General features: G+C 46.8%; 1 protein-coding gene across 4 annotated transcripts in view; it reads left to right on the top strand.

Annotated features, from left to right (window-relative positions):
• Positions 1-25,171, top strand: part of GARNL3 (GTPase activating Rap/RanGAP domain like 3) — a 129,022-nt gene that overhangs the window by 6,769 nt on the left and 97,082 nt on the right. For 2 of the 4 annotated variants that reach the window (XM_066367106.1, XM_066367104.1), the window contains exon 2: positions 9,482-9,679. The exons of 1 other annotated variant lie outside the window; for it this stretch is intronic. In XM_066367106.1, the coding sequence (XP_066223203.1) occupies positions 9,482-9,679 (198 nt within the window). The remainder of the gene's footprint in view (positions 1-9,481; positions 9,680-25,171) is intronic. One more of the 4 variants, XM_066367105.1, reaches the window with a different exon arrangement.

Here is a 25,171-nt window from a genome sequence, read left to right as displayed (position 1 = left end):
GTATTGGCCCCAAATGGGGATTGCTGGGTGGATACTGATCAGGATGCATGTAGGAATCTGTCTATCTCCCCTCCTCTAACTTAAAAAATAAAAAGATATATTTCAATAAATATATCTGTCATCTTTTGTGACATTGTGGTGATTCAGAAATACAGGTAATGAACCTGAGTTATTTTCAGTTACTCTCCTGTAGCTGAACGGGGCCATTTTAGCTGCAGCCCTTCATGGAGCCGACACGTGTGAGCCACAGCATTAAGAGGGTTACAGATTAGTAGGATGACCTTTGCAAGCCAAATCCTAAACATCAAAGACTCTCTCCCCTGCATGGGACTTTAGACATCACTGAAGTCACCCTCTTAGACCGTGGTTCACAGAGTGTGGTATCTGGGCCAGCAGCATCAGCATTATCTGGAAATCTGTTAGAAATGCCCATTCTCAAGCTCAAACCCAGAGCTACCCAATCAGTGTCTCTGGGGGTGGGGCTCAGGAAACTGAGAACCAGTGCTCTCAAGTCTGAGACCATGGTCCTCAGTCCTAACATACATGAGAACCACTGGGAGAGCTGCTGAAAATGCTCCCCTGGGCTTCACCTCCACAGACTCACCATGTCAGGGTGGTCTATGAACTGTATTTCTAACAAGCTCACAAGTAATACCAGTACCACAGACCCTGGGACATACTTTGAAAACCACTCCATTACAGTAATGCAGGAATCTTTTCTACAACAACCCTTGCAGCTGGTCATCCAACTTCTGTTTTTTGTGTCTGAGGGCATATACGTATATCGAAAGTCCTAAGGCAAGCCTTGTGATTACTGGGCAGCTCTCTTATCTTTCCCTAATCCCCTAGTCGAAGCTTACCTCATTACACTTGTCACCCTTCACTCATGATTCTGCTTTTGTAGTGGTGCCTGTGGTTCCGATTCCAGCTGAAGGTGGAGGCTTGGAGTGCGGGGTGCACATGCCAAAGTCAAATGGCTCTTCCTCCTGGCTACCCAGTTGTAATCACCCCTGACCAGTTCTTCAGCCACAAGCAGCACTGGTAGCTCACTGGCACCTATTCTCATTAGTGCTTTACCAGTTGCTAAGTTTTTTAAAAAGATTACTGAAAGCTACAAATGACAGGCCAAGGAGAATCATTGATTCATGCAATTGCAAAATGCTGGGGTAGACCATGCTGTGGGGAAGGGTAGATCCAAGTGCTCAACTAATGTCCTCAGTAGTCTTTCTTCTTTTCTGAGTTGGCTTCCTTTCTATCTAAGGTCTTTCCTCATGGAGGCAAAGAAAGTGAACTATTCCAGGCTTACTTTCTACCAAAGTACACTCCCAACAGAACGCTAGGGCTTCTCAGGGGTCCTAGAACGTGTCTCAGGCTTAACATCCATTGGATCTCCTGGGTTCTGTGCTCGTTCCTGAACCAGTCATTTTGGCCAGACGGGTAAATCACGCTAATTGGCTGGGCCTGTTTCATGTACCCAACCCAGAACTGAGGGGGTTAGAGCACTTCCATCCACAAGAGACCAAGAGATATGGACTGTCCAAAGGAAAACTCACAGTACTATTACTGGAAGGGGGATGGATACTGGGTTGACCAAAAAAAAAAAAAAAAGAGCCATTATATCTGGGATAATTTCCAGAATAGATACCCAGATGCCACCTGAGTCACTGAATTGGGATTTCTAGGATGTTTTTTTAAAGTTCTCATCATAAAAGACTACTTTAGTTGAGTGGTTAAATTATGCTTACTATGTTTAGCCACAGTGGGTGCAGAGCCCTACAGAGACAGAAGATTGTGAATTACTAATAGAAAACAACGTATTTTCTTCTTTCTCAAACATTGCTTCCTACATAGTGGCTTCCTTATTAGTAGTGCATATCACCCACGTCTTGTGAGAGCAGATTTGATGCCAAGACAAATGCTTTCTTATTCCTGAATATGGTTTTCCAGGCCAAGAGAGGATCAGAAAAGAACAATTATCCATTATGCATTGGTTGCCTTCTTTTCTTCTTCCTTCTGTTCCTCCCAACTCATAGATTCTTAGATTTCTCCCCCCTCCCCCCCACCCAGGTTACACATTTTTTCAGGTAGTTTTGTAAACTAGTATTTTACTGTGAGCTGTTTTCATAGTCTTTATTCTTCATATTCGTTATTTTTTTTGTTTGTTTGTGTTGGGCCACAAGTATTTGAGCACAGATTAGTCTGCTGTGTCAGTTTCCTTTTGGAAAAACAGCAGACTTCCTGGGAAGGGCTATTAGGAGCTGCCGTGTATTGGCTGACATAATGGGCTCTTAGGGCCAACAATGGAAAGTTAATTTTCATATTATGTCTGTTCTCCTATAAGAAGGGGGAAAAACATCTTTTATTATTCACTAAGAGTTTAAGTTAATACAAACCAGCCTCCTTTCTTGGAGGAAGACAATAGTCAAATTAGTTTTGCTTTGGAAGGTTAATATGAGAAATTACGTTTGGTTGTCTGGTTTCTAGAGCTGAAGGTCTGAACAGAGATGAAGTCTGACAAGTGATGTAAGAAAATGGGGAGGGGAGGGTGTGGACAAATATGAACCACACGTCTGGTGGTCTCTAGAGCTAGGATCCATATTAAAAAGAATTAAGGTAATTTACCTTTTTTAATGTACTGTCTGAAATCGGGTGTGTATTTTATACTTAGAGCACCTCAATTCAGACTGGTCACGTGTTAAGTGTTCAGAAGTCAAATGTGGCTCGTAGCTACCTTATTGGACAGTGCAGGTATAGACGCTGTTTGAAGAATGCAACAAGGTTTCTGTCTTGTCCTTTAATGTGACTGTGAATCACAGTGAAATAGGGAAAGGTGAATGCATTGTGGGTAAAGAAAAGGAGGGATATACCAGGAGTCTTTAGGAAAAGGGAATCAATAAATAAACTTTGTGAGTCAGGAAGAATGACAGTGATTTGATGAACTTTGGTTAAGTGTTCATATCAATCCCAAGTAAATTTATACTTTGAGATGTAAATGTGAAACCATTATGTCATTGGATACATGATGTCATTAAAAAAACTTTTATTTGGGGAAATTAGTACAAAAAGTTAAAAAACAGAGAGGGAATGATTTTTTTATGTCAAATGTTGCTGAAAGGTCAAACGTTGCTGATAGGTCAAACAATAGGAAGAACTAAGAGTCGGCCATTGGGTTCAGCATCCTGTGGTCACCAGGGACCTTTGGCAAGAGCCGTTTCTTAGGGAGAGTGCGATGGGTCTCCCTGGACTGGCTTCCAGTGATAGTGAAAGGCGAGGAACTGAGAATGGTGGACACTGTCAGCTCTTTGCAGGGGTGGAGGGGCTGGGAGCTGAAAATTTGTTTGACTTGATTTTGTTTTGGGTTTTTTTGTTTTGTTTTTTTGCTTTTAGTTTGTCAAGATGGCTATATCTGATGGGAATGACCCAGTAAAGAGAAAAGATTTCAGTACGGGAAATCTTTTTACTTGAAAAAGGAAAAGTCACAGAGGATATCATAGCTGTCTTCCCACATTTGTAAAGGGGTCATGAACAAGGAATCAGGCCCTCTCTGCGTATGGCTGGGGCTCAACCTAGACTCGCAGTGGGCACGAGGGATGCCGGAACGGCATGGCCTCAGCACTCCAGAGTCCACTCCAGCGCTCCGTGCTCCCCAGGGTAGCATGGCTGACTTCAAGATGCAGTCAATTCGTTATTACTGGAGAGATTAAAGCATCTATAGGGTAGGCTAGTGTTTCTCGCCTTTTTCTGTTTTCAGCAACATGTAAGCGTTGACACAACAATTTTTGATGGCACATTTGAAAAGACTCAAAGCAACGCCAAGCAGGTCCTTAAGAGTGATCATGGTCACTAGTCCAGCGTGGCAGCGACCTTAGTGGCGTCTGCGATCAGTGTGCTATTCTTTGGTGGCCCTTCTGCACCACCTTGCTGTTTGAGCAGAAATGCTTTGTGCTTTGAGTGAGCTCCCTTTTACACTCACATGGCGGCATCCCCATGTGTTCCCATACATGTACTCAGCCTGTCCATTGCCCCCTGGAGGTCACACTGTTGCAGCCAGCAGAAGGGAGTTGCGCCCTGCTCTCCTCTCTGCACAGTGCTGCAGGGACTGGCAAACTCAAATCTAATCCAACAGGCATCACTATGACTGTCAGTCTGGAATCTGTTGCCTACAACAGAATCCACTCCGCCTCCTCTAAGCAGACGAGATTTAATAGTGATATGGGGAATGAAGTGCTCACAGAGTTGGCAGCAGAGTTGGACAGCAGACTCTAGTCTGAGCTCCCAGGAACTGCTCTGAGCCCCCGGAACCACTGTGTTCTGTGTGATCAGGAAAGCTGCCACTTCTTAATGAGACACTGACCAGTCCTGAAGCTGCAGCCACTGTAGCACACTGCAGAACCACACCCCCGACTCTGCTTTGAGCCCCAAAGCTGCCACTGCTGCTTCAGAGAGCGGCAGAACCCAGGAGCTTCTGCCTCCGGAACCACAGCACCTCTGCTGTGACCTGCAGAAGCAGGGGATGCCCTGGACGCTGTTGCTCAATGCGCCTGGCTCCATTCCAAGTCCTAGTCTCTCGTGAGCGCATCTCATCTGTGTGGTCTGCATTGCGGCCACAACCTTGAACTGCAAAGGAGGTTAGGGCCTTTGTGTTCTGGCTGTCCAGTGTTTGCACGCTGAATGGCACTGAAATGGGGACCGAGCGAGTTGTCTGCCACAACGGCCTCTTTCTTCAGTGTAGCAAAAATAAATTAGACATGTGGATGGAAAGTTGGTGGCATACCCGGGAAGGTTCCTGACAGTGGTGTGCTGCTGTATGGGCGAGGGGCTGAGGACGGGAAACCAAGCTCCTGGCGGCACTTGAAGTAGACTTTCCAGCTGTCAGGGGTAGTGATTCCCTAGTGTTAGCTCAGGTGGAAGTTAGGACATAAATGCCTGTCTGACATTTCAGGGCCAGAGAGAAAAGGGTCTTCAGCAGGGCTGCCAGCCGCGAAGTACTTTCTGGCATCATTGCCGCTGAGCAGGCCTGCGGTGGCGTTCTGCAGATGGAGCGTCTGCTCCGTGCACTCGTCACAGTCCTCACCAAGCGTCTGCCAGTCAGAGGTTGGCAGACATTGAGCAGGTCCCACAGGTCTGCCTGAAGCCACCAGTGACCTCATTCAAGAAAGGCCAGAACAGCCTGGGTTAGTCTCCCTACTCTAAATGACTCTTTTCCTCATGTTTTTTGCATCACATGGTCACTTATCCATTCAACAGATATTTATTAAGCACTTCTGTGTGCTAGGCCCTGGGGATACACCGTGAACAAGACAGCTGGGTTCCTGCCCTTAGCGAGCTAACATTCTAGTAGACAAGGGCAGACAGTGTACCAGCAGGAAAACACACGTCCAGGGTGACTTCAGTTGTGCTGAGTGGTGTGGAGGAGGAGGCATACGAGACAAGAAGTGGCTGAGTGGGAGGGGCAGCGTAGGTTTGAGGACAGAGGGAATCTGTCATCCAACTGCCCCCGCTCTGCAGGGGATGACCGCTCCCTTGGCTGCTGATCTAGCTCAGACCCTGAAAGCTGATCTTGGTTTGAAGGTAGACAAGAACGATGATTAGCTTTGGTGTAGGGCAGTTTTCAGCCACCAGTCTGAGAAAGGAATAATGTACAAGATCAAAAATACAGGGGAAAAGGTGTGGCTTCCAGAAGTTCCCCTTATTCCTCATGGACTTAGGGTGAAACTCCATGCTGCTTGCACTGCAGGAGACACCAGCCATGTCGAACGGGCCAGAACTGAGACCTCATTGTCTTTTATGCCACTTTGCTGCATTCAGGAGCCGCCCGCCCGGCATCTGAGGCAGCACGTGTGCCGCGGCTGTGTCCTCCCGTGATCTGTTTCTCACTGCGTCACTGGGCCTCAGCAGGCCTGGCCGGGCCACCTCAGCTGCTGGGCCCCCTCTGGAGCTCTCGATGACCCCTGTTGCTTCCTCGTGGCCATCAGCAGAGGGCTGACTTGGAAGCAGGCCACATTCCTCACTGCCGCCATCCATTTAGACTCAACGCTCACACTCAAGGCACACTGAGGGCTTGGGACTCACAGCACAAGGGAGGAAGCTGTAAACTCGGCTTCTGAGGGCTGTCCCTGTCTAGCGTCTAGTGCCTGACCTAAGAAATTCACTCCCCACGCCCTGACTTCCTCCTCTCGGCCCCTCCCCTCCCAGAAAACACCCCCACACTGTATGTGATCAGCCTTTCCCCTGCCGCGTTCTGGCGCTTTTACCCTAGAGCCCTGGGAAGTCTATATTGTATTATTTGATCTTTTGTTCTAAGAGAGTTTTTGTTCTTTATTTTCTTGAACAAACAGAGCTATTACATTGTTCATCTGATCCCTGTTACAAATCTTCTTCTCTGTGCTCTCCATCTGCCTTTGCAAACCTGATTTCATAGGTCCTGTGCTGGTTGATTCCTGCACGCTCCCCTTTGAACTGAAGCAGCTCTGTGGGGTCTGTGTTTGCCTGTTAATAACGGGGAGATTCACCTTGCCCCTCTGTTGAGTCTCCCGGGACCTGGGCTGGAGCTCTGGCCATGGTGCTTCTTGGGAGGTGGGCAGGGTGCTGGGGCTGTGGGAACGTGCCATCTGTGTTTACCCTCTCCCCAGGCTTGCCCTCCCGCCCACGGGGTCCCCTGTGCCTGTGGTAGGGGGGCCCCATGGCAGGACTTCCCTTGAGTTTTCAGCTCTCACTCCCCCCACAACTTCAGGGCAAACAGGTCTCTCTGAAGAGGGCCAGGCTTGGGGTGATTCCCAACTTGGGGGCCTCCTTTTCGTGGGGTCAAATATGCTTTTAGTTAATACCGTTCAGGAGGTTCAAACGGCTAAGGTACACTTTTTCTTGTCTTCTTCAGCCTTTCTCAGGTTAGGTCACCCCTCCAGATTAGAAAGCGGGCAGTGAGAAGAAACAGGAGAAGCTGCTCCTGCCCAGTCCTGCCCGCATGCCCAGCGTCCATCCCTCAGCCCGGGCAGTCAGGCCTCGAGCGCGTTTGTGCTCATTCCCTCGCCTTAGGTTAGAGCTAGAACGCGATGCTTGCTTCGCTGTGTACACAGATCTTCAGGGTCACAGCACGGACTTCGGCCAGTCCCTGTTTCGATCAGTTTGGGCCTGTTTCTGCTTATTCCCATGGGCAGAGCTTACTCTGCCATCTTCCCAGTTCTCCAGCTGCTGAACAGTTTAAACACTGAGACGATAAAGGTAAAATGTCAGAAGATTAGAGGAATGTATGTTTTTTAAATTAGAAAGTTCAGACTCGGAGAGATAACAGAAATGAGTAAAAGGATTAAAATGAACAGTGGTGAGACAGAATCTGAACAGTTAGAAAATGAAGCTAAAGAATTAGATGAGGCCCTGGCCAGTTGGTTCAGTGGTAGAGCATCGGCCTGGAGTGCAGAGATTCCCGGCCAGGGTACATAGGGGAAGCGCCCATTTGCTTCTCCACCCTCCCTCCTTCCTCTCTGTCTCTCTCTTCCCCTCCCGCAGCCAAGGCTCCATTGGAGCAAAGATGGCCCGGGTGCTGGGGATGGCTCCTTGGCCTCTGCCCCAGGCGCTAGAGTGGCTCTGGTCGCGACAGAGCAAAGCCCCGGAGGGGCAGAGCATCGCCCCCTGGTGGGCAGAGCGTCGCCCCTGGTGGGCGTGCCGGGTGGATCCCAGTCAGGCGCATGCGGGAGTCTGTCTGACTGTCTCTCCCCATTTCCAGCTTCAGAAAAAAAAAAAAGAATTAAAAAAAAAAAAAGAATTAGATGAAAGTATAAAAAAACTCAGAAACTAAGGGTAAAGTGTGGCAAAAAGATAAGTAGTGGGAAGGGTTTAAAAGAACAGGCATTTAAGCATTTTTTAAATAAAATTTAAAGATCAAAGGGCTATAAAATAGCATGCTAAGACAATGAAATAATCTTAGTATTCGAGATTAAAATAAACTAAAAGAAGATAAGTTGTCAGAGGGGAAGAGGGATAGGGCTGGATGGAAAGATAAAGGGATTAAGCAAGAAAAACCCCCCAAACTCAGATACAGACAACAGTATGGTTATTGCCAGAGGGAAGTGGGGGAGGAGAAGGGTAAGGGGGTGAGTGGTGTCGGAAGGTAGCTTGAGATGAGGAACACAATACAATATACAGATGATGTATAATAGAACTGTACACCTGAAATCTATATGATTTTATTAACCATGTCACCGCAATAAATTTAGTAAAAAATATAAATAAATTTTAAAAAGAAGACATTATAAAGAGACTCTTTTGACCAAAGTGTTATCTAAGGATGCTTTTTTTTTTTTTTTTTTTTTTTGTATTTTTCTGAGGTGAGAAGCGGGGAGGCAGAAACAGACTCCTGCATGTGCCTGACCAGGATCCACCTGGCAAGTCCACTAGGGGGCGATGCTCTGCCCATCTGGGACGCTGCTCCATTGCAACCAGAGCCATTCTAGTGCCTGAGGCAGGCCATGGAGCCATCCTCAGCAGCTGGGCCAACTTTGCTTCAGTGGAGCCTTGGCTGCAGGAGGAGAAGAGAGAGATAGAGAGGAAGGAGAGGGGGAAGGGTAGAGAAGCAGATGGGTGCTTCTCCTTGTGTGCCCTGGCCGGGAATAGAACCTGGGTCTTTCGCATGTCAGGCCGATGCTCTACTGCTGAGCAAACTGACCAGGGCTCTAAGGATGCTTTTTATTTTTCCATTTCCAAGTCACGGGGTTTTGTGTGCATGTCTGTCACATGAGGGAGAAGAGAGTGAAGAATGCTGCTCATTGGCTCAGCGGTCATTCCGATCAGAAGGAGCAGGGTGCCTGTACTTCCCTAACACAGCGGCCCCACCGCAGAGCCACCTGTCCACCTTCCACAGTGGGCCACGGGAAAGGAGCAGGCAGGCTTCAGGATGCATCTCTCAACTTACTCCCACGACCAGTCTATGTTAGTTCAGTGAGCATCCCCTGCTTACTGACACTATGCCATTCCTCTTGAAATGTGGATTTGGGCCTCTTTTTCTACAGTGTTGTTGACAGCGTTAGTCCTTTTTATGGCTTTTCTTGGAAATTTTCATTGGAAATTAGGAGATAGCCTAAGCTCCCCTCGACTAATACAGTGATGGCCATGAGCTCCCACCACTAATTATTCCCCCAAAGCACTCTAGACATAGCTGTCCCTTACTGAATGGATGTTGCCTTTTCCTAGGTAAGTCTATGGTGGTTTAAATGCTCACCAATCTCCTTTGACCTGATACCCCACTGGCCTGCCAGTGTGGGTGACTTCACTTATTGCTGAGGGACATGGTAGGATTTGGACAGCGTCTTCCCCGCCTTAGCATGCTCAGGCGTCACTTGGTGCAGTAAGGGCACAAGTGGCGTTAGTGGGACACTGGGTTGGGAGCGCCATGGCTTCCCGTTCCTAACTTAGTGGTGGGGCTGGCCTCTGGGCAGTGGTGCTAGCATCGGCCAGTGACTGGCCTGTCGCTCTCCTCTGTTCTCAGTGCCTTTCCCAACTCCCTCTGCTTCAGCACCGCGCCTCCGCCTCCAGGCCCCCCGATGGACCCACTGACAAAGGGCTCCTGCGGGGGTCAGGCCGCACAAACCCTGCTGTGGAAAGCGAAGTCGTCTCTCTCATTTGGCATCCAGCCCCTTCAGACGTGGCCAACAAAAGACCCGGAAGTAGAGTCCCTGGTCAACCTGTAAGTAAGTAAAAGAGACATCAACTGTTTGGGCTCATGCTTATTGTACCATGAAATCCCTTAATGCTCAGGAAGAAAATTACCTTTGAGGGGAGAAGAGGGAGACTGAAGGAGTGGGTCTGGGGTTGGGAGATTTCATTTTTGTTCTGAAAGGTCTTAGTCATGCAATATTCTCTGAGCACCTACTCAGCCAGACCCTGTGTCAGCCATGATGAGCAAAATATATGTACTTCCTGTCTTCAGGAGATTTATAGCTCATAGGACAGATAATCATTAATCAAATAACCACACAAATAAATGCTAGCTAATCTGTGATAAGGTCTATGAAACATATTGCCTTGATTCAGTAAACATTTACAAGATGCCTTCTATGTGCCAGCAACATACTGAGGATATAAGGGAATAAGATTTCCTTACTCTTGAATATCAAGTAGTATCGGGGGGGGGGGGAATCCAATATGATAGGAAGTGGTAATAATAAGTACACTATAACGAATATGTTAATAGAGTCTCAGTCCCACAGGGTGGTAACTGTTTTCCTGTTTTCTCCGGACTCCCCAGGATTTTGCTATGGTGTGCAATAATATTTGTTGGTTGAATGAATGAGTAAATCGTTGAAGAAGGTAGTACAAGACAGAGTGCTTAGCTCTCCAGGGGAATCAGAGGCAACTGGGTACCACGACATGATTGACTTAAAAACAAATGAGATGCTTCATCAGTTCAGTGCAACAAATATTTATCGATGCTTACAGTACCCAGTGCTTTGGGGAAGCTAATTTCTCGCGAGGGGCATGGACCAGATTCGCCTGTGGGGCTTAAGAAACAACTTATGCCTGAGGCCCATGCCCAGAGGTTCTGACTCAGTGGCTGTGGAGTGGGTAACAGAGGACTCTTCAGGACTCTTCTTAAGAAACTTCAAGCCTTTCTGGGGAGATACAAGTAATCAAGTAACTCCAGTGCTGCTAAAAGAAACGTATGCACCGCTGGAGGAGGAAGTACTTTGCCAGAGGTCAGGGGATGCAGGGATAGCAGCTGAGCTTGGCCAGGCAGGATGAGCTCCCCAGGCAGGAGAGGGTGAAGAAGGCCCCTTGAAACAGAGGAAACGGCAGAGCTGAGGCTCGGATCCATGAAAGTATTTCCAGCAGTGTTGATAAGGCATTAAACCAGCGGCTCTCAGCCCCGGCTGCCCGTGAGAATCACCCGGGGAGCTTTAAAAACACATGGCAGCCTGCACATCCCTCCAGGAGTCTGCCATCTATTCTGTGGGACACAAATACCCATATTTTATACAGGTCCGGGGTGATTCTCGTGTGCAGCCAATGTTGAGAAAGGCTGCTTTAAAAAAATGTGACCACACGTAAATCAATACAAAATAGTTACGAAGCGCCTTATATGCCTAGCTAAAAGGTCTGAACTTTATATCTTGGACAATGGGGAGCCATTGGTAGTTTTTATGATGTTAAGATAATGCAGTTTGAAATAGACAAGGTTCACAAAGTTTGGATAAATTTGTAATTAATTGCTAGTTCTGTCCTAGAGTCTTCAGAAATACTAGGGGAAGTCTGGAGTCATGGCTGACTTTTCAGAGCTACCACCATACCTTCCACAAATGGCCCCTTAGGTCCATTTATAAGAATATGGGGATTGAATGTTTCCTTGATTTGAAACTGAAATCTCAAATTTCAGTGAATACTTAATTTTCTGAGCAAAATGTTACTGTTTTGGGGGAGGGCCACTGGTGACACGAGTCCTGGGTATTCTTGGTGCGCCACAAGGGAGGGAAGGGACGCCAGGGCTCCATCTACCAAAGGAGGGTGAGGAGAAGAGCCACTCTCCCTTCTTCAGAGGACGAGGCGGAGTTACAGTTTTCATTGTGGTCCGGTAGACCGCCTCTTCTCTAGACTACCAGCCCCACAATACCTCGTGCGGATGATGCGATCAGGGGGTTGGGCAGAACTGTGGCGCAGCCTATGAGAAGCAGGGGAAGCAGCCCAACGTGTTGCCTTCTGGGTCCTATTGGTGAATCTGGTAGGGGTGGGACCTAGCCCTGGTGATTGGCAGCTGCAGGGCTAGCAAAGCTGTAGGGGTGTTGAGGAGGGCCGGGCCTGGCCAAGGGCTTTAAACTGATTCTTGTAAGAGCCAGATGTTAGGTTTGGAAAACATGCTAGAAAGATGTATCTTTAAGAAGTGCCATTTTGTGGGTCACTCACTCATTAATTAATTCATTCAACAAATATTTATTGATTGCTTGCATATTAGACACTTGTGCAAACATACTAAATGTGTTAGTCTTAACATAAAAAACCCACTGAGTTAGCTACTGTTAGCTTCATTTTTCATATAAGGAAGCTGGAGTCCGGGAGGTTTAAGAGACTTGCCCAGGACGCAGAGCTTTTAAGTGACAGCAGGGATTTGAACGTTGGTCTTTCTGGCTCCAGTGCCCACATCCTAACCTCACTGTGCTCAGCCCTGCAGTCAGGAGCAAAGTGTTTATGGGATGTCAGTGACCACAGGGTGTTGTGGCACTGTCCAATGATGAACTAGCAGCACCGTACTGGACACCAACAAAGTTGACCAAGCACAAAGTTGGGCCTTGTGCTAGTACTGTGATAATACAAAGATCTATTCTTCTCCAGGAAAGGCTACTGGTATCTATTAAACAATTTACTGAGCACATTTGTGTTGTCCTGAGCCTTGTGCTAGGCCCTGGGGATGCAAAGAAAGCATCTCCTTCCAGATTTAGTGGGGGACTAAGAAACTACTGTTACCTAGAGCAGTCTAGGAAGATTTCCCAGCGGAGGGAATACTTGAAGGATAGGAAGTTTACCAGGCAGAGGTCAGGGAGACATATGCACAAAGGCCAGCAGCATTAAAGCACTTCGGATGTTAAGGGGCCCATGAATAGTCTGTTTTGGCCAGTGTTCCTTGGGGAGTGGTGAGCAGTGAGCCTGGGAAGGTAGATATAAGTCAATTCACTGGGGAGTGGGAGTTGGAGGGCTTAATTACCCTACTAGGAAGTTTGGTCTGCTTCTTGCATGATCAGATTTGCCCATTGGATGAATAACTGGCATCAGCAGCAGCTAGATTGCAGTATGATGAGGCTGGTGGCAGAGGGACCTATTACAGTGGACAGGTAAGAGTTAGCAAGAGCAATGAGATTGACTTCAGAAATATTTAAGAGGAAGATTAGAGTGTACCTAGTAACTTTATGGGTAGTAGGACGTAGAAGGTGAGCCTAGAGTTTGACTTGGACAACTGAATGGTTGGTCTTGCCATTAATAAGAGGGCCCTGAGATGAGACAGCACAGAATCCAAGATAGGAAAAGACAAAGATCATTACATAAAGGTTGTCATAAGCATGGGGGGTCCAGTTACGTCTTTGGAGACAGAGGGTACTTAGGAAAGTATTTTGGAGAGAGTAATGTGAAATGGACCTTGACATAGGAGTAGAAGCTTCCTTCCTTCTCTGGGAGCTACGCAGTAAAGGATCCAGGTTGCCGGAGGGGAGAGGAGGACAGGGCGGAGAGGACCAGAGAGGGGAGGCCCTGCCCTGCACAGCCTTCCAGTCTTGAACCAGGCACACGTGTGTCCTCTCTTCAAAGGATGGAGTACAGAACACAGATACAAACCTACAACTTTTGAAAGCAGCATTGTGCAGGAAGCAGTGACAGGGCCTGGACACAGATTAGATGTTGGGTGTGAGAGAAGACAGATGACACTGGATTTGGTACTTGAGTGACTAGGAAAGAGATGGCTGTTCTGCTGGCTGAGATGTGTGTGCAGCAGTAGCAGTGAGTGTGCTGTGGACCAGGTTGTCTTTCGGGGCTGCCAGCGTGTCCATAGATCTACGCCCGGCAGTTGGAAGTCTGAGTTTGCAGTTGAAGGGAAAGAGCCAAGTTGAAGATTTTGTCTGGCAGGTTGTCAGCACAGAGGTGTAGGAACAGTGAGGTGGGGCGGGGGGGCGCTGATTGAAGGGAGAGGATTGTGCATCTTCGCCATCCAAGGAAGGATGATGTGGAGTCACAGATTGTGTGGGAGGGGTATGGGCTCGCTGTGCTGGGACATCCTGGCCCTTTGCTGGGAACAGAAGCCGCAGGTGCCCTACTCACCACCGAGTTCAGCATCCCCTGGAGGGATATCTGCTAAAAGCAATCATTTTTCCTCAAGGAGGTTATGCCGTTACTAAGAATTGTATTCCTGTGATGATTCAAATTTTCTATTCTTTCAAATTTTACCGTCCTCATGGGCCAGCAACCCATTTTTGGTGCTCACCTCATCTCAAAGTACAGTACAGAACACCATGAGGGCACGCTATAAATAGACCAGACATCCTTACTCTTTTAACCATTGCCTTTAAGAAACAAAAGGAAATAGTTTAGGCTCTCGTACCCTAACTTCACTTTAGCCAACACTCATTTTTTTTTTTTTTTTTTTTGTATTTTTCTGAAGCTGGAAACGGGGAGGCAGTCCGACAGACTCCTGCATGCGCCCGACCGGGATCCACCCGGCACGCCCACCAGGGGGCGATGCTCTGCCCATCCGGGGCGTCGCTCTGTCGTGACCAGAGCCACTCTAGCGCCTGGGGCAGAGGCCAAGGAGCCAGAGAGAGACAGAGAGGAAGGAGAGGGGGAGGGGTGGAGAAGCAGATGGGCGCTTCTCCTGTGTGCCCTGGCCGGGAATCGAACCCGGGACTCCTACACGCCAGGCCGACGCTCCACCACTGAACCAACCAGCCAGCGCCTAGCCAACACTCATTTTTATAAATCACGTTTTTGTCGTGGAAGCAGGCTGGTTGTTTTCTTGTCATTTCCTCTAGGATAGATGTTCTTACCTCAAAGACTTTTGCCTCCTACATTTCTATATGTTTGGTTCGTTTATTGTTTTGCTTTCTTTAAAGAGTATCCCCTTCCCTCTCTCTCACCACTCTTCCACACCCATGGTTTCATAGTCTCATTTTCTTAGATGATCTCAGAATCAGAATAGCTCAGTGAAGTAAAAACTTCAAAAAAATCTTTGAAAAATATAGTTCAACCTCAAAAGCAGGGCAAAATGTTTTTCTTCTCCTCCGAGCTCTGAATGTGCCTGGAGGAGAACAGCCCAGATAAGCTTAGGGTGGCTCTAACCTGGTCCAGAAAACTATTATACAGTACAGAGATCCCTGGAAACGTAGCCTGGGCCTTCCCGCTCTCCTCGGTTACCTCCAGGTGAAATTCGGTCAGTTCCATAAGTATTTATTTTCATGTTTGAGAATAAGAATTCTTCACATATTGGTATTGACTGTGAAGGGGATCAGAATAAGCCACCGGAAAATATGCTGCTTTGGCCAAAGGGTTATTTTGAACCGGAGACAATGGTGAAAAAGCAGACACAGGAAGACATCTCTGCCCTCCCCCTTCTGCCTAAAAACAGGACAGAAATGCCCTATTGTAAAGGTGCCTGCCCCTCCCCTCTCCTGTACCAGGAGGAGACCAGCAGTACCAGCAGAGACAGAGAAGGCACCCAGGTGAGACTCCGTGCACAATGCTTACCAAGTAACCCTCCTAGCCTTTCCCCAAGTACCTACCTTCCCATTATTTGCCGTGCCTGGAGGCCCAAGGCCCCCTTTCTTTTTGTCTAGTCTCTTCTCCACAATTTACCACTGTTTGTTAAAATGGTAGCTAAGCCCTCCAAGTCTAACTGCTTCTTTGAGTTTGCTTTTCTGTGGAGCCCTGTGCATGTAAAATTAAAAATAAAATTTCTGTGCCTTTTCTCCTGTTAGTCATTCTTTTGTCACTTTAATTCACAGGCCTCCATCATAGAACCTAACAGGGAAGAGGAAACAGCTATGTTCCTAAAATGTGAACAATTTTTGATTATGGCAGATTCTCGCTTGCTCCTAACTTTCCACAAAGAGCCTTTTATTCTGTTTGTGTTGATCTTTAAGCGCGCACACATCTTCCTAATGAGAGGTATGGATGCACAACCTCTATTTAATCAAATAGTTATTGTGCTCAAACTAGACACCGTACTAAGTGCTTCATATGTATTTTTTCTTTAAAACCCAGAGCTCTATGAGAAAGTTACCATGGGTATTAGTATTTGTTGAATTAATTTAATAATTAAGCCCCATTTTCCAATTGTAGGTCTTATGGCCCATGAAGGAGCTGTTTCTTGGCTAAGATCAGGCAGTGAATTAGTGATAGGTTAGACCAGGCTAAGTAAATATCAGGCAACACTATGTCCCTATAATTTCTGTATACATATAGATAGTACTCTACTTAAGTTTAAGGTCAGAGTTCTACATTTTTTCTGTATGACATTTTAATATATTTTGTTGAGCTATAATTTACATGCAGTAAATTACAAGGATCTTAAGTATACAGTTGGATGAGTTTGACACTTGCTACCGATTCACTTTTTAATGTTACAATGTCAACAAGTTGCACTTAATTGTATTACCTATTTACTGAAAGGCACCAATTACTAGACATAGGAAAGGCAAGCCTCATCGTGAACTAATGGCTAGTGAATTGTGTCACAACTTGTTTATTGTGATGGCTCCTACAGCATTTCTTTGTTTGCTCATGTTACTGGCATTGTCTGAACCTCTGAAATGATTTTGGAGATAAACCTGGGGCAACATGTACAGTATTTCTGTGTCTGCTCAAAACAGATTTAGTGAATATGCAGCCACCAACGGTAAAAGTGTGAGCACATGGGTGTCTCTCCAGGCCTGTCCTGGAGGAAGTTACAAAGTAGATTGTGCGCTTGTCCCACCTCTTCTCTAGGCACCTGTACAGTGTAGCTCGCCCCCAACCTCTTGTATCCTTCTTGTTCCCTGTAAAGAAGAAAAACCCTAGAGGACATGATGATTCTACTCAGATACTCATTTGAAAAGCTTTCATGTAGAAGTGATCTTTACTTGTTTTATGTGGTACCAAAGCACTGGCTACCTTTTATCCATCCATCCACCCATCCACCCATCAATCCATCCATCAGTCTATCCATCAATCCATTTATCAATCCACCCATCCACCCATTCATCCTTCAACAAAATCCCATTAAGAGCTAACTCTGTACCTAGTATTGTGTTAGGTGCTAAGAATTTTGCAGTGGACAAAACCAGTAAGGCACCTTACTGGTTACTATTGTGGAGCTTATATTCTAATGGGGGAGGCAGTTGTTAATCCAATACTCTCTGTAATTTCTGGTCTGGGAATGGGGGTGGGTCTGGAAGAAGAAGGAGTCTGGAAGAGCACTCCGGGTCCTAAGACGAGAAGGAGCTTAGCAAGCTGAAGGAAGAGAGAAAGGCAGTGGCTGGAGGGCTGAGGGCGGGCAGCCTGGGTGGGGGCTGAGGCTGTGCAGATGCTGGTGGAGGAGTAAAGAAAAACTGAAAGGGTGAGGCTGTAGGACCTGCTGGTGAGAATGAGGGTGTGATGGATTTCAACTCCAATAGGAAAGTACTCTTTACCAGGAAGAATGGAGGGCTTTGAGACACACTGTGTTTGTCACCACTGATAGCACGTGATTGGAGACTAGAGAGATATTTTTCAAGTATCTGATAGAAAATACACAATCACAGATGACAGGGTGAACACCAGAGGATCATTAAGTTTCTGGACCTGATTTCTGGACCTGGAAGTCTCTTTCACCATCAGGTCCTATGATAAGGAGACAAGAAGACTGACAAGGCTATGTAAGAGTCTAGATGTGGTCCTGGCCAGGTGGCTCAGTGAATAAAGCATTGTACCAACACGCTGAGGTCACAGCTTTGATCCCCGGTCAGAGAAGCACAACTAAATGAAACAACTAAGTGGTACAGTGAGTTGATGCTTCTCTCTCTCTCTCTCTCCCCTGCCTCAAATCAATGAAAAAATAAAAAAAAAAAGGATCTGGGTGTGAAGCAGTGAGGAGCTGTGACACTGAGGACTGGGCTGCTGAACGTGGGCGGTGGTCGCTGATGGCATTTGATGCCTGATGGCAGAGCTTGAAAGACGGAGAGGTCCAAGGTGACGCCGTAGCTTGGAGATTGTGAACCTAATCATGCACCAACGGAAATGAGAAAGCCAGTTATTGGATGAGTTTTGGAAAACCCATAGTGAAGTGCTGGTGCTTCTGGAAGAATTAGGAAGGTAACTGAACATAATTAAGCCCAAAGGGGTCTATCTGAGACTTGTCAGTAATATTGACGCTATCAGAGTAGATAAATTCTTCAAAGGACAGACCTTAGGGAGCACTTCAAACTCAGGAACAGAAAAAAGGAAGGACGAGCCAGTGGGGGAGACGGATGAGAAGCTTTCCTGGGCTTCCTGGAGGAGACGCTTTCATAGGCACCCGGTGGGGGGAGAGCAGGTCTGCCAGAATGTCTGAGAATCACCTTTGCAATTTATTTGCGTTAAAACTCCAGGTGCTTAGGTCCCACTCCTGAAGATTCTGACTCGAGGAGGTTTGGGTGGGAACTGAGCATTTATATATTTAGATGAAAATGTATTAAGCAAACTTTAAAACTTTTGCAAGGAGTAATGAAACTTTAAAATTTTTGCAAGGAGACCATCTTTTGACATCATAATAGCAAAGAATTTAAGTCAGAAAAACAAAGACCATTTAAAAGAAAAGACTGAAAAGATCTACATTGGAATTTTTAAATTTTCACATGATTAAAGATACCAGGAAAACAGTTTACAAGAGAAAAACCACTCTCTGGGGAAACCATCTGCCATTTGTTAACAACAACAAAAAAGGTTGATATTCAGAATATATAAATTACTCCTGCAAATCAATTAGAAATTGTAATGAAACATTGAACAAAATGACTTTATTTAAGGACCTGCTGTACTCACTTTGGAAAGCAAGTTTATCAATATGTAGAAAAAATAAAGATGCACATGTCATGACCCAGCAGTTGCCCTCCTAGGCTTGGGCCTGCGGAAGTGATTGCATTTGTGTTCAAGGAGACATGCAAGAGGATGTTCAATACGGCGTTGTTTAAAAATTGGAAACAACTGAAATGTCCAGCAACAGGAGGATGGAGGGCCAGTGGGGTATTGATACAGTAGGATACAGCAGTGCAAGTGAACGAGTTAGAGCTACAGGTATCAACGTGCACAAAGCTCATAAACAAATTGTTCAGCCAGGGAAGCTACTCGCAGGGGAATATGCACAGGATGGTATCTTTTGTGTAAAATTTTAAAACATTCTAGACAGTACTCTATATTGTTTTGAGTAAGTACATGGTCAGCTCAAATTATAAAAATATAAGCAGGAAGTATAAACTAAATTATTTAATGGTTGTTTCAGGGGAGGGGAGAGGTACACAGGAGTTTCAAGTCTATCTATAATGTTCATTATGTTATTTATTTTTCTGTCTTGAAATATTTTATCATAAAACGCATAGAGAAAAAATCCAGGTGATTCTGATATATAGCTAGGTTTGAGAACCAAGGTCCTAGAATTGGAGCTTCTCAAAGTCCAGGGTGCATTTGAATCCTTGGGCGATTCTGTTAAAATGCTGACTCTGTTTCATTAGGTCCTGGGTGGAGCCTAATGAGCTGAGGTTCAAGGCCCACGCCCCGCAGCAGGGGTCTGAGTGGCCTTGGTGTTCTGCAGGGTTCTTGCTGCCTGGGGCCAACAGTTCAGAGGCACCCACTCTGGATAGAATGCCTTCCTTCAGAGTGTGGGCGCAGTTGGAGGCAGAACTTGTGAATGACTCTCAGTCGGGAAACTTTGAGAACTTGGGGGACAGATTCTGGAAGGATTTCCCCACAGAAGCAAGATCTGCAGGTGGTGGGAGGTATGCCGCAACATATGTTTTCTGCTGGCTTTTTTCCTTAAACAAGTTTCTACTTAACACTTTGTGGTCGTGCATGTATAGGTAGGTCTCCTGTGAGCAGTGCTTCCCAAACCTAATTATACTCTGAACTGGAAACCCCTCTAGTCATGATCTTCCGAAAAGGGGATAAGCCAAGGTCACTGAAGGTGGGGAGGGAGGGAGCAGACGTGCAGATGGTACACTTTGCAGGAGTCATTTTGTAGGTAGCGGTTCCCAGGTTTCTGGTGGTAAGTCTTGAGCGGAGAAGAGCGTGACGGACCTCCCAGGCTTCTGCTGTGGCTACCCCCCCAAAAAAAAACCCCTGCATATGCTACTTATGAAGAGAGTAAAAAGAGGCTGTTTGACAATTCACCAAGTTAACTATACACAGGTGTTCGCTGCGCAGTATTTTTGTCCCTGGGAAGTCCGAAATAGCCCAGAGAGTGCCCCATTTACTCTAGCCCAGCTTCCCCCAGTGGGAATGTCTTGCACAGCTATAAGAGCATCACAGCCAGGAGACTGTCATTGGCACAACCCACGGGTCTCAGCGTTCCCCTTTTATATGCCCTTTTATCGTGCTGGGAGTTCACCCACCCACCACCACGGTGGACAAGACACAGAACGGCTCCATCGCTACCCTGTAGGCTACCCTTTTATAACCATTCTGCTTCCCTCTTTTCTCTTTAGTTTTGTCATTCCTGGAATGTTATATAAATGGAGTCATGCAGTATATAACCTTTTAGGACTGGGTTTTTCACTCAGCCAGTTCGTTGGAGATTTACCCAAGTTGTTATATGTATCAGTGGTTGTTCCTTGAAATTGCTGAGTAACATTCTGTGGTATGAATGTGCCACAGTTTAACTATTCACCTTTTGAAGGACAGCTAGGACTTTTCCAGTTTGGGGGTAATACGGGTAAAGAGGCTGTGAACATTTGTGTGCAGGTTTCTCTCTCTCTTTTTTTTTTTAACAGAGACAGAGAATGAGTCAGAGAGAGGGACAAACAGAAAGGGAGAGAGATGAGAAGCATCAATTTTTCATTGCGGCACCTTAGTTGTTCATTGATTGCTTTCTCATATGTGCCTTAGCTGGGGGGCTACAGCAGAACGAGTGACCCCTTGCTCAAGCCAACGACCTTGGGCTCAAGCTAGCAACCTTTGGGCTCAAGCCAGCAACCATGGGGTTATGTCTATGATCCTACACTCAAGCCAACGACCCCACACTCAAGCCAGTGACCTTGGGGTTTTGAACCTGGGTCCTCTGCATCCAAGTCCTGTGCTCTATCCACTGTGCCACTGCCTGGTCAGGCTAGGTATCTGTGAATATATGTTTTCATTTCTCTAGGATAAATCCCCCAGAGTACTATCGCTGAGTCATATGGTGACTGCATGTTCGATTTATGGGCAACTGCCCAATGTTCTCCAGAGAGGCTTAGCTTACCATTTTACATTCCCACCTGTATCCTCGCCAGCATTTGGTGTGATTGCTATGTTTGTATTCAGAGATAGAATTTCAGAGGCCCTGGCAGGGATCATTATTGAAAAGAACCTTACAGTGAGTTAATGTAAAACTTTATTAATAGTAAAAAGCCAGATAAGTTCCTGGGACATGTCTTTGTCAGAAATTTAGTGGACACGTGAATATATGGGAAAAATGCATCCCAGAATGTTTGAGAAAGGAGGATTAAAATGAGAAAGAAGACTGAATAACTATGAAAGTAATGTCAAGTGTACCTGAGGTTTGTCAGAACATCTAATGGCAAATGGGGGGGGGGGTGGCAGATGGGAGCTCACCTCTGTTCAAGAAGAGTAAAGGCAAGTAGAGTTATCATTTATTCATGATTCATTTAGTCAACAGGTACCTGTTGAATGGCCTGCTGTGAACCCTCTGTAAGGTACACAGGGTGTGGCGATAACCAAGACAGGAAAGGTCCCTGACGAAGAGCCAGCATTTGTTTAATGGCTACTCTGTGTCAGGGTATTGTCCTAAGCACCGAGTCACATGTTTTATTCTCCCCAGGGAGACAGACATTGTTTTCAGACGATGTTACAGATGTGGAAACAGGCTCTGTGAGGATAAGTAACTGGCCTGAGGTCACCGAGCGAGTGAGGTCACTGAGCGAGTATGCCAGACCACTTTATGGTTGTGGCACTTGCTGCAGCTCAGTAGGCCTATGTTCCTGGCACAGGACCACGTGGGCCTCACCCCAGGAACCCAGTGGGCTGCCGGGAGCCGTGGGGAGCAGGGCTCGAGGCTCTGGCTTCCCAAGACCCCTCCACTCCAGAAACCCTCCCGCTGACTTCCTGACCTCTCAGATCAGTGTACTAACTCTCTTCAAAAGAGGACAAAACAGTCTTCTATTCTGGCCTTAGAAATTAATGGCATCTCTGCTTTTCTCTGTCACTGTCAGCAGGAGAGACAACTTGTCCACTTTGAACAGTCAACTAGCTCTTCTAGAACCTGTTCTTAGGAGGTCCTGGGCTCCCTCTCCGCTGTAGTCTGGCATATTTACCCCCCTTTCTGTCCCTCAAAAAAGGGGGTCCTTTTCATCTGTCTATTACTACCTGCTTGTCCAGGGGACTGAGGCATATTCCTGGAGCCCCTGACACTGAACTCTGCTGTTAGTAGGCTTCTGGAAAATGGCCTGATGTTTCTCAAATTCTCTGCTGATCCAGGAGTCCACTTTCTCGCTGTTGGTTTTGACTTCCAGCGAGCTGGAAACGACGGAGGTCTGGGTTAGAGGGGTCTGGCCGGCCGTGAGGGCCAGTCACTGATCTGGAGTTGAATTTGATAAGGACTGCTTTTGAGTTTCAGCTTCCTTCTTTTTCCTTATTCAGTTTCTATGACTTTGACTCTTTGAAGAAGGTTGTCCCACTTTCCAGGAATCTGACTTACGTAACAGCAATGTTTCTAGCCTCTGCATGGAGCTGGAAATCTTTGCTTTCATCCTGGGCTATAGGTAGGGATTTCACTTGAAGGTCCTCAGCTCCGTCCATGCTTGTGAAGCGTGATCCAGCATCCTCACACATTAATTTGCTAAAATAGGTGTTCATATTTAGAACTTAGACCACATTGCATGTGGAGCACTTGAAATCTTTCATGTGTTTTTTTGCACCTGCTTTGTTCTGGTAACCTACTCTCAGTCCCAGGTATTTTCCTGGTGAGGTCACACTGCTAGACCAACACTTCAGGGAGGAAGGGTCGCGCTGAGCTGTGGTGCTGACCCCGGCCCTGCCCCAGAAGGCCTGCCACTTGGTTCCAGGTCTTCCTTTCTGCTACACAGGGAAAGAAGGTATCTTACTGAAAACTTAGAACGGTTAGTAATCATTTATGCTGAACAGCCCTCTCCGGGCTCTAACAACCTGAGAAGAATTCATACTAATAATGGCAGTAATAATAGTAGCTAACATTTATTGAGTAGTTTTCATGTGATAGACCTTGATCTTAGAATAAACTTCTATCTGCTCTAATTTATTCTTTATAACCCTGTCCAGGAGGTATTACAATCAACCATATTTTTTATTTATTTATTTATTTTTGTATTTTTCTGAAGTGAGAAGCAGGGAGGCAGAGAGACAGACTCCCGCATGTGCCTGACTGGATCCACCCGGCATGCCCACCAGGGAGCGATGCTCTGCCCATCTGGGCCGTTGCTCCGCTGCAACCGGAGCCATTCTGGTGCCTGAAGCAGAGGCCATGGAGCCATCCTCAGCACCTGGGCCAACTTTGCTCCAGTGGAGCCTTGGCTGCAGGACGGGAAGAGAAAGGTAGAGAGAAAGAAGAGGGGGAAAGGTGGAGAAGCAGATGGGCGCTTCTCCTGTGTGCCCTGGCCGGGAATCGAACCCGGGACTTCCACATGCTGGGCCGACGCTCTTCCACTGAGCCAACCAACCAGAACCCAATCAACCACATTTTATACATGAGGGAACAAAGACCAGAGAAGTTAGGAGCCCGTGTCTGACCAAAGCCCTTCAGGACTCTGATAGACTCAATCGGAGTCTGAAAGACCAGTGTAACAGGCTTTAATGAAAGGGAACCTGCCGGGCTGTCTCTTAAGGGAGAGCAGCAGCAGCTACAGTCTTTAGGCCACTTTTTAAGGGTAAGGATAGGGAAGTAAGAAGGGTAGTGGGGAATTTGCTGATTGGCTGTCGCTATTGCTGGGCACAGGGGTGCTTTTAACCAATTATGGATGTTGGTGCATTTTCAATCGTCAGAAGTTTCAACAGTCCATGACTTCATCGGCCATTCCTTTATAGGTGGTCACCTGCCGCAAGCCCTGAAAGGAAACTCGAGCCGGCAGGTTAAAGAAATGACACCTGAGAGACTCTATCCTACCTCCTCCCATTCACAGAAACTGGATCAAGGCCTTGTCCTTTCCCATAGAAGTGCTCCAGGATGGCTAACAAGTTTCCCAGTATTCCAGAGTCACCTGAGAGAACAGTGGTTTTCCAAAGCATTGTCTGTGGGCCACCTGCATCAGAACTCCCCGGCTGCTTGTTAAAATCGCAGACATGCTGAATCCCACCACTGGGAGTAGAGGAGGGAATCTGCATTTGTAGACTACTCCCCTGGGGACTCTGAAGGCTGATAGACCCTGTAGGCCAGTGTCTCCTTTGGCGCCCGAATCACTGCTCACCTGCCAAAGGGATTCCTGGGGCTCTAGGGCCAGGTAGGGCAAACTTTTTCTATAAAGGGCCAGATAGTAAATAGTTTGTGCTTTGCAGGCCATGCAGGTCACTGCTCTTCCCACAGTGCCACTGTTAACGCAAAAGCAGCCAGAGATGACCTATGACCAAAGGGCATGGCTGTCTGCCAATAAGCCTTTGTTTTCAAAAACAGACCTTGGCGAAGGCATAGTTTGCTGACCCCTGATGGTCATCCTGGCCCGCCAGCCCTCTGAGGACCCCTTCTTGTAGGAGTTATTCTCACACTATTTTCTGTTACCTATTATAGAGAGTGCTATCAATTAAGATAAAATTGCCTGTTGTAATAGGTCAACCCTGAATCTTTGTGACTTAAAACAAAAGTTATTTCTTACTCATAGCATAGCCCAAGGAGGCAATTTCTCTCTGAGACCTTCTGTGGGGTCATTTAGGGACCAGGATGCATCCTTGGCTCCTCCCTCTTGGTCTTAACCACCCTCTCCATTCAGCTGATGGCTGAGAAAAGAGAGTGGGGATGATTCATGGGAAACCACTGGGCCATATCTGGAAGACATGCCCAGCCCTTCTACCTACATTTCATTGGCCAGACTTACTGCTTGGGTCCAGAAACAGAGCAATTTCTCAAGCCTATGAGGCCCTTCATCCTGACTCTCTCTGTCTCCTTCTGTCTTTGCTTGCTGCCTATCCAGTTCTTGCCTGGGCTCATCCAGTCCTTGTCAGAGGTCTTGCTGAGGTCAGCTGGCAGGAGCCAGCACACAGGTTACTCTGACCTGTCCTGCCACTTGCCCTAGGGCGCAAGGCTCAGAAGGCACAGGCCCACCTTCTAAATTACTGTGGGTATGAGTTTTCACATATTTTGCTACTTTATAACAGATCTCCATCTTTCAGCCTTTGACATCAATTTCAGCACTGGCTGCTGCCTGCCGACTAAGGCTGTACCACATGTTTTAGGTTGTTGCTATGGTAGCGCCCCACTGCAGGGTACCAACTTCTGTATTAGTTCAGATGACATAGCAGCTTTAACAGGTAAACCCAAATTCTA

The sequence above is a fragment of the Saccopteryx leptura genome, chromosome 2 (assembly GCF_036850995.1).
Source record: "Saccopteryx leptura isolate mSacLep1 chromosome 2, mSacLep1_pri_phased_curated, whole genome shotgun sequence".
NCBI classification, from domain to species: Eukaryota; Metazoa; Chordata; class Mammalia; order Chiroptera; family Emballonuridae; genus Saccopteryx; species Saccopteryx leptura.
Note: the sequence above shows the minus strand (reverse complement) of the source record. Positions and strands in the feature narration are given on the sequence as shown.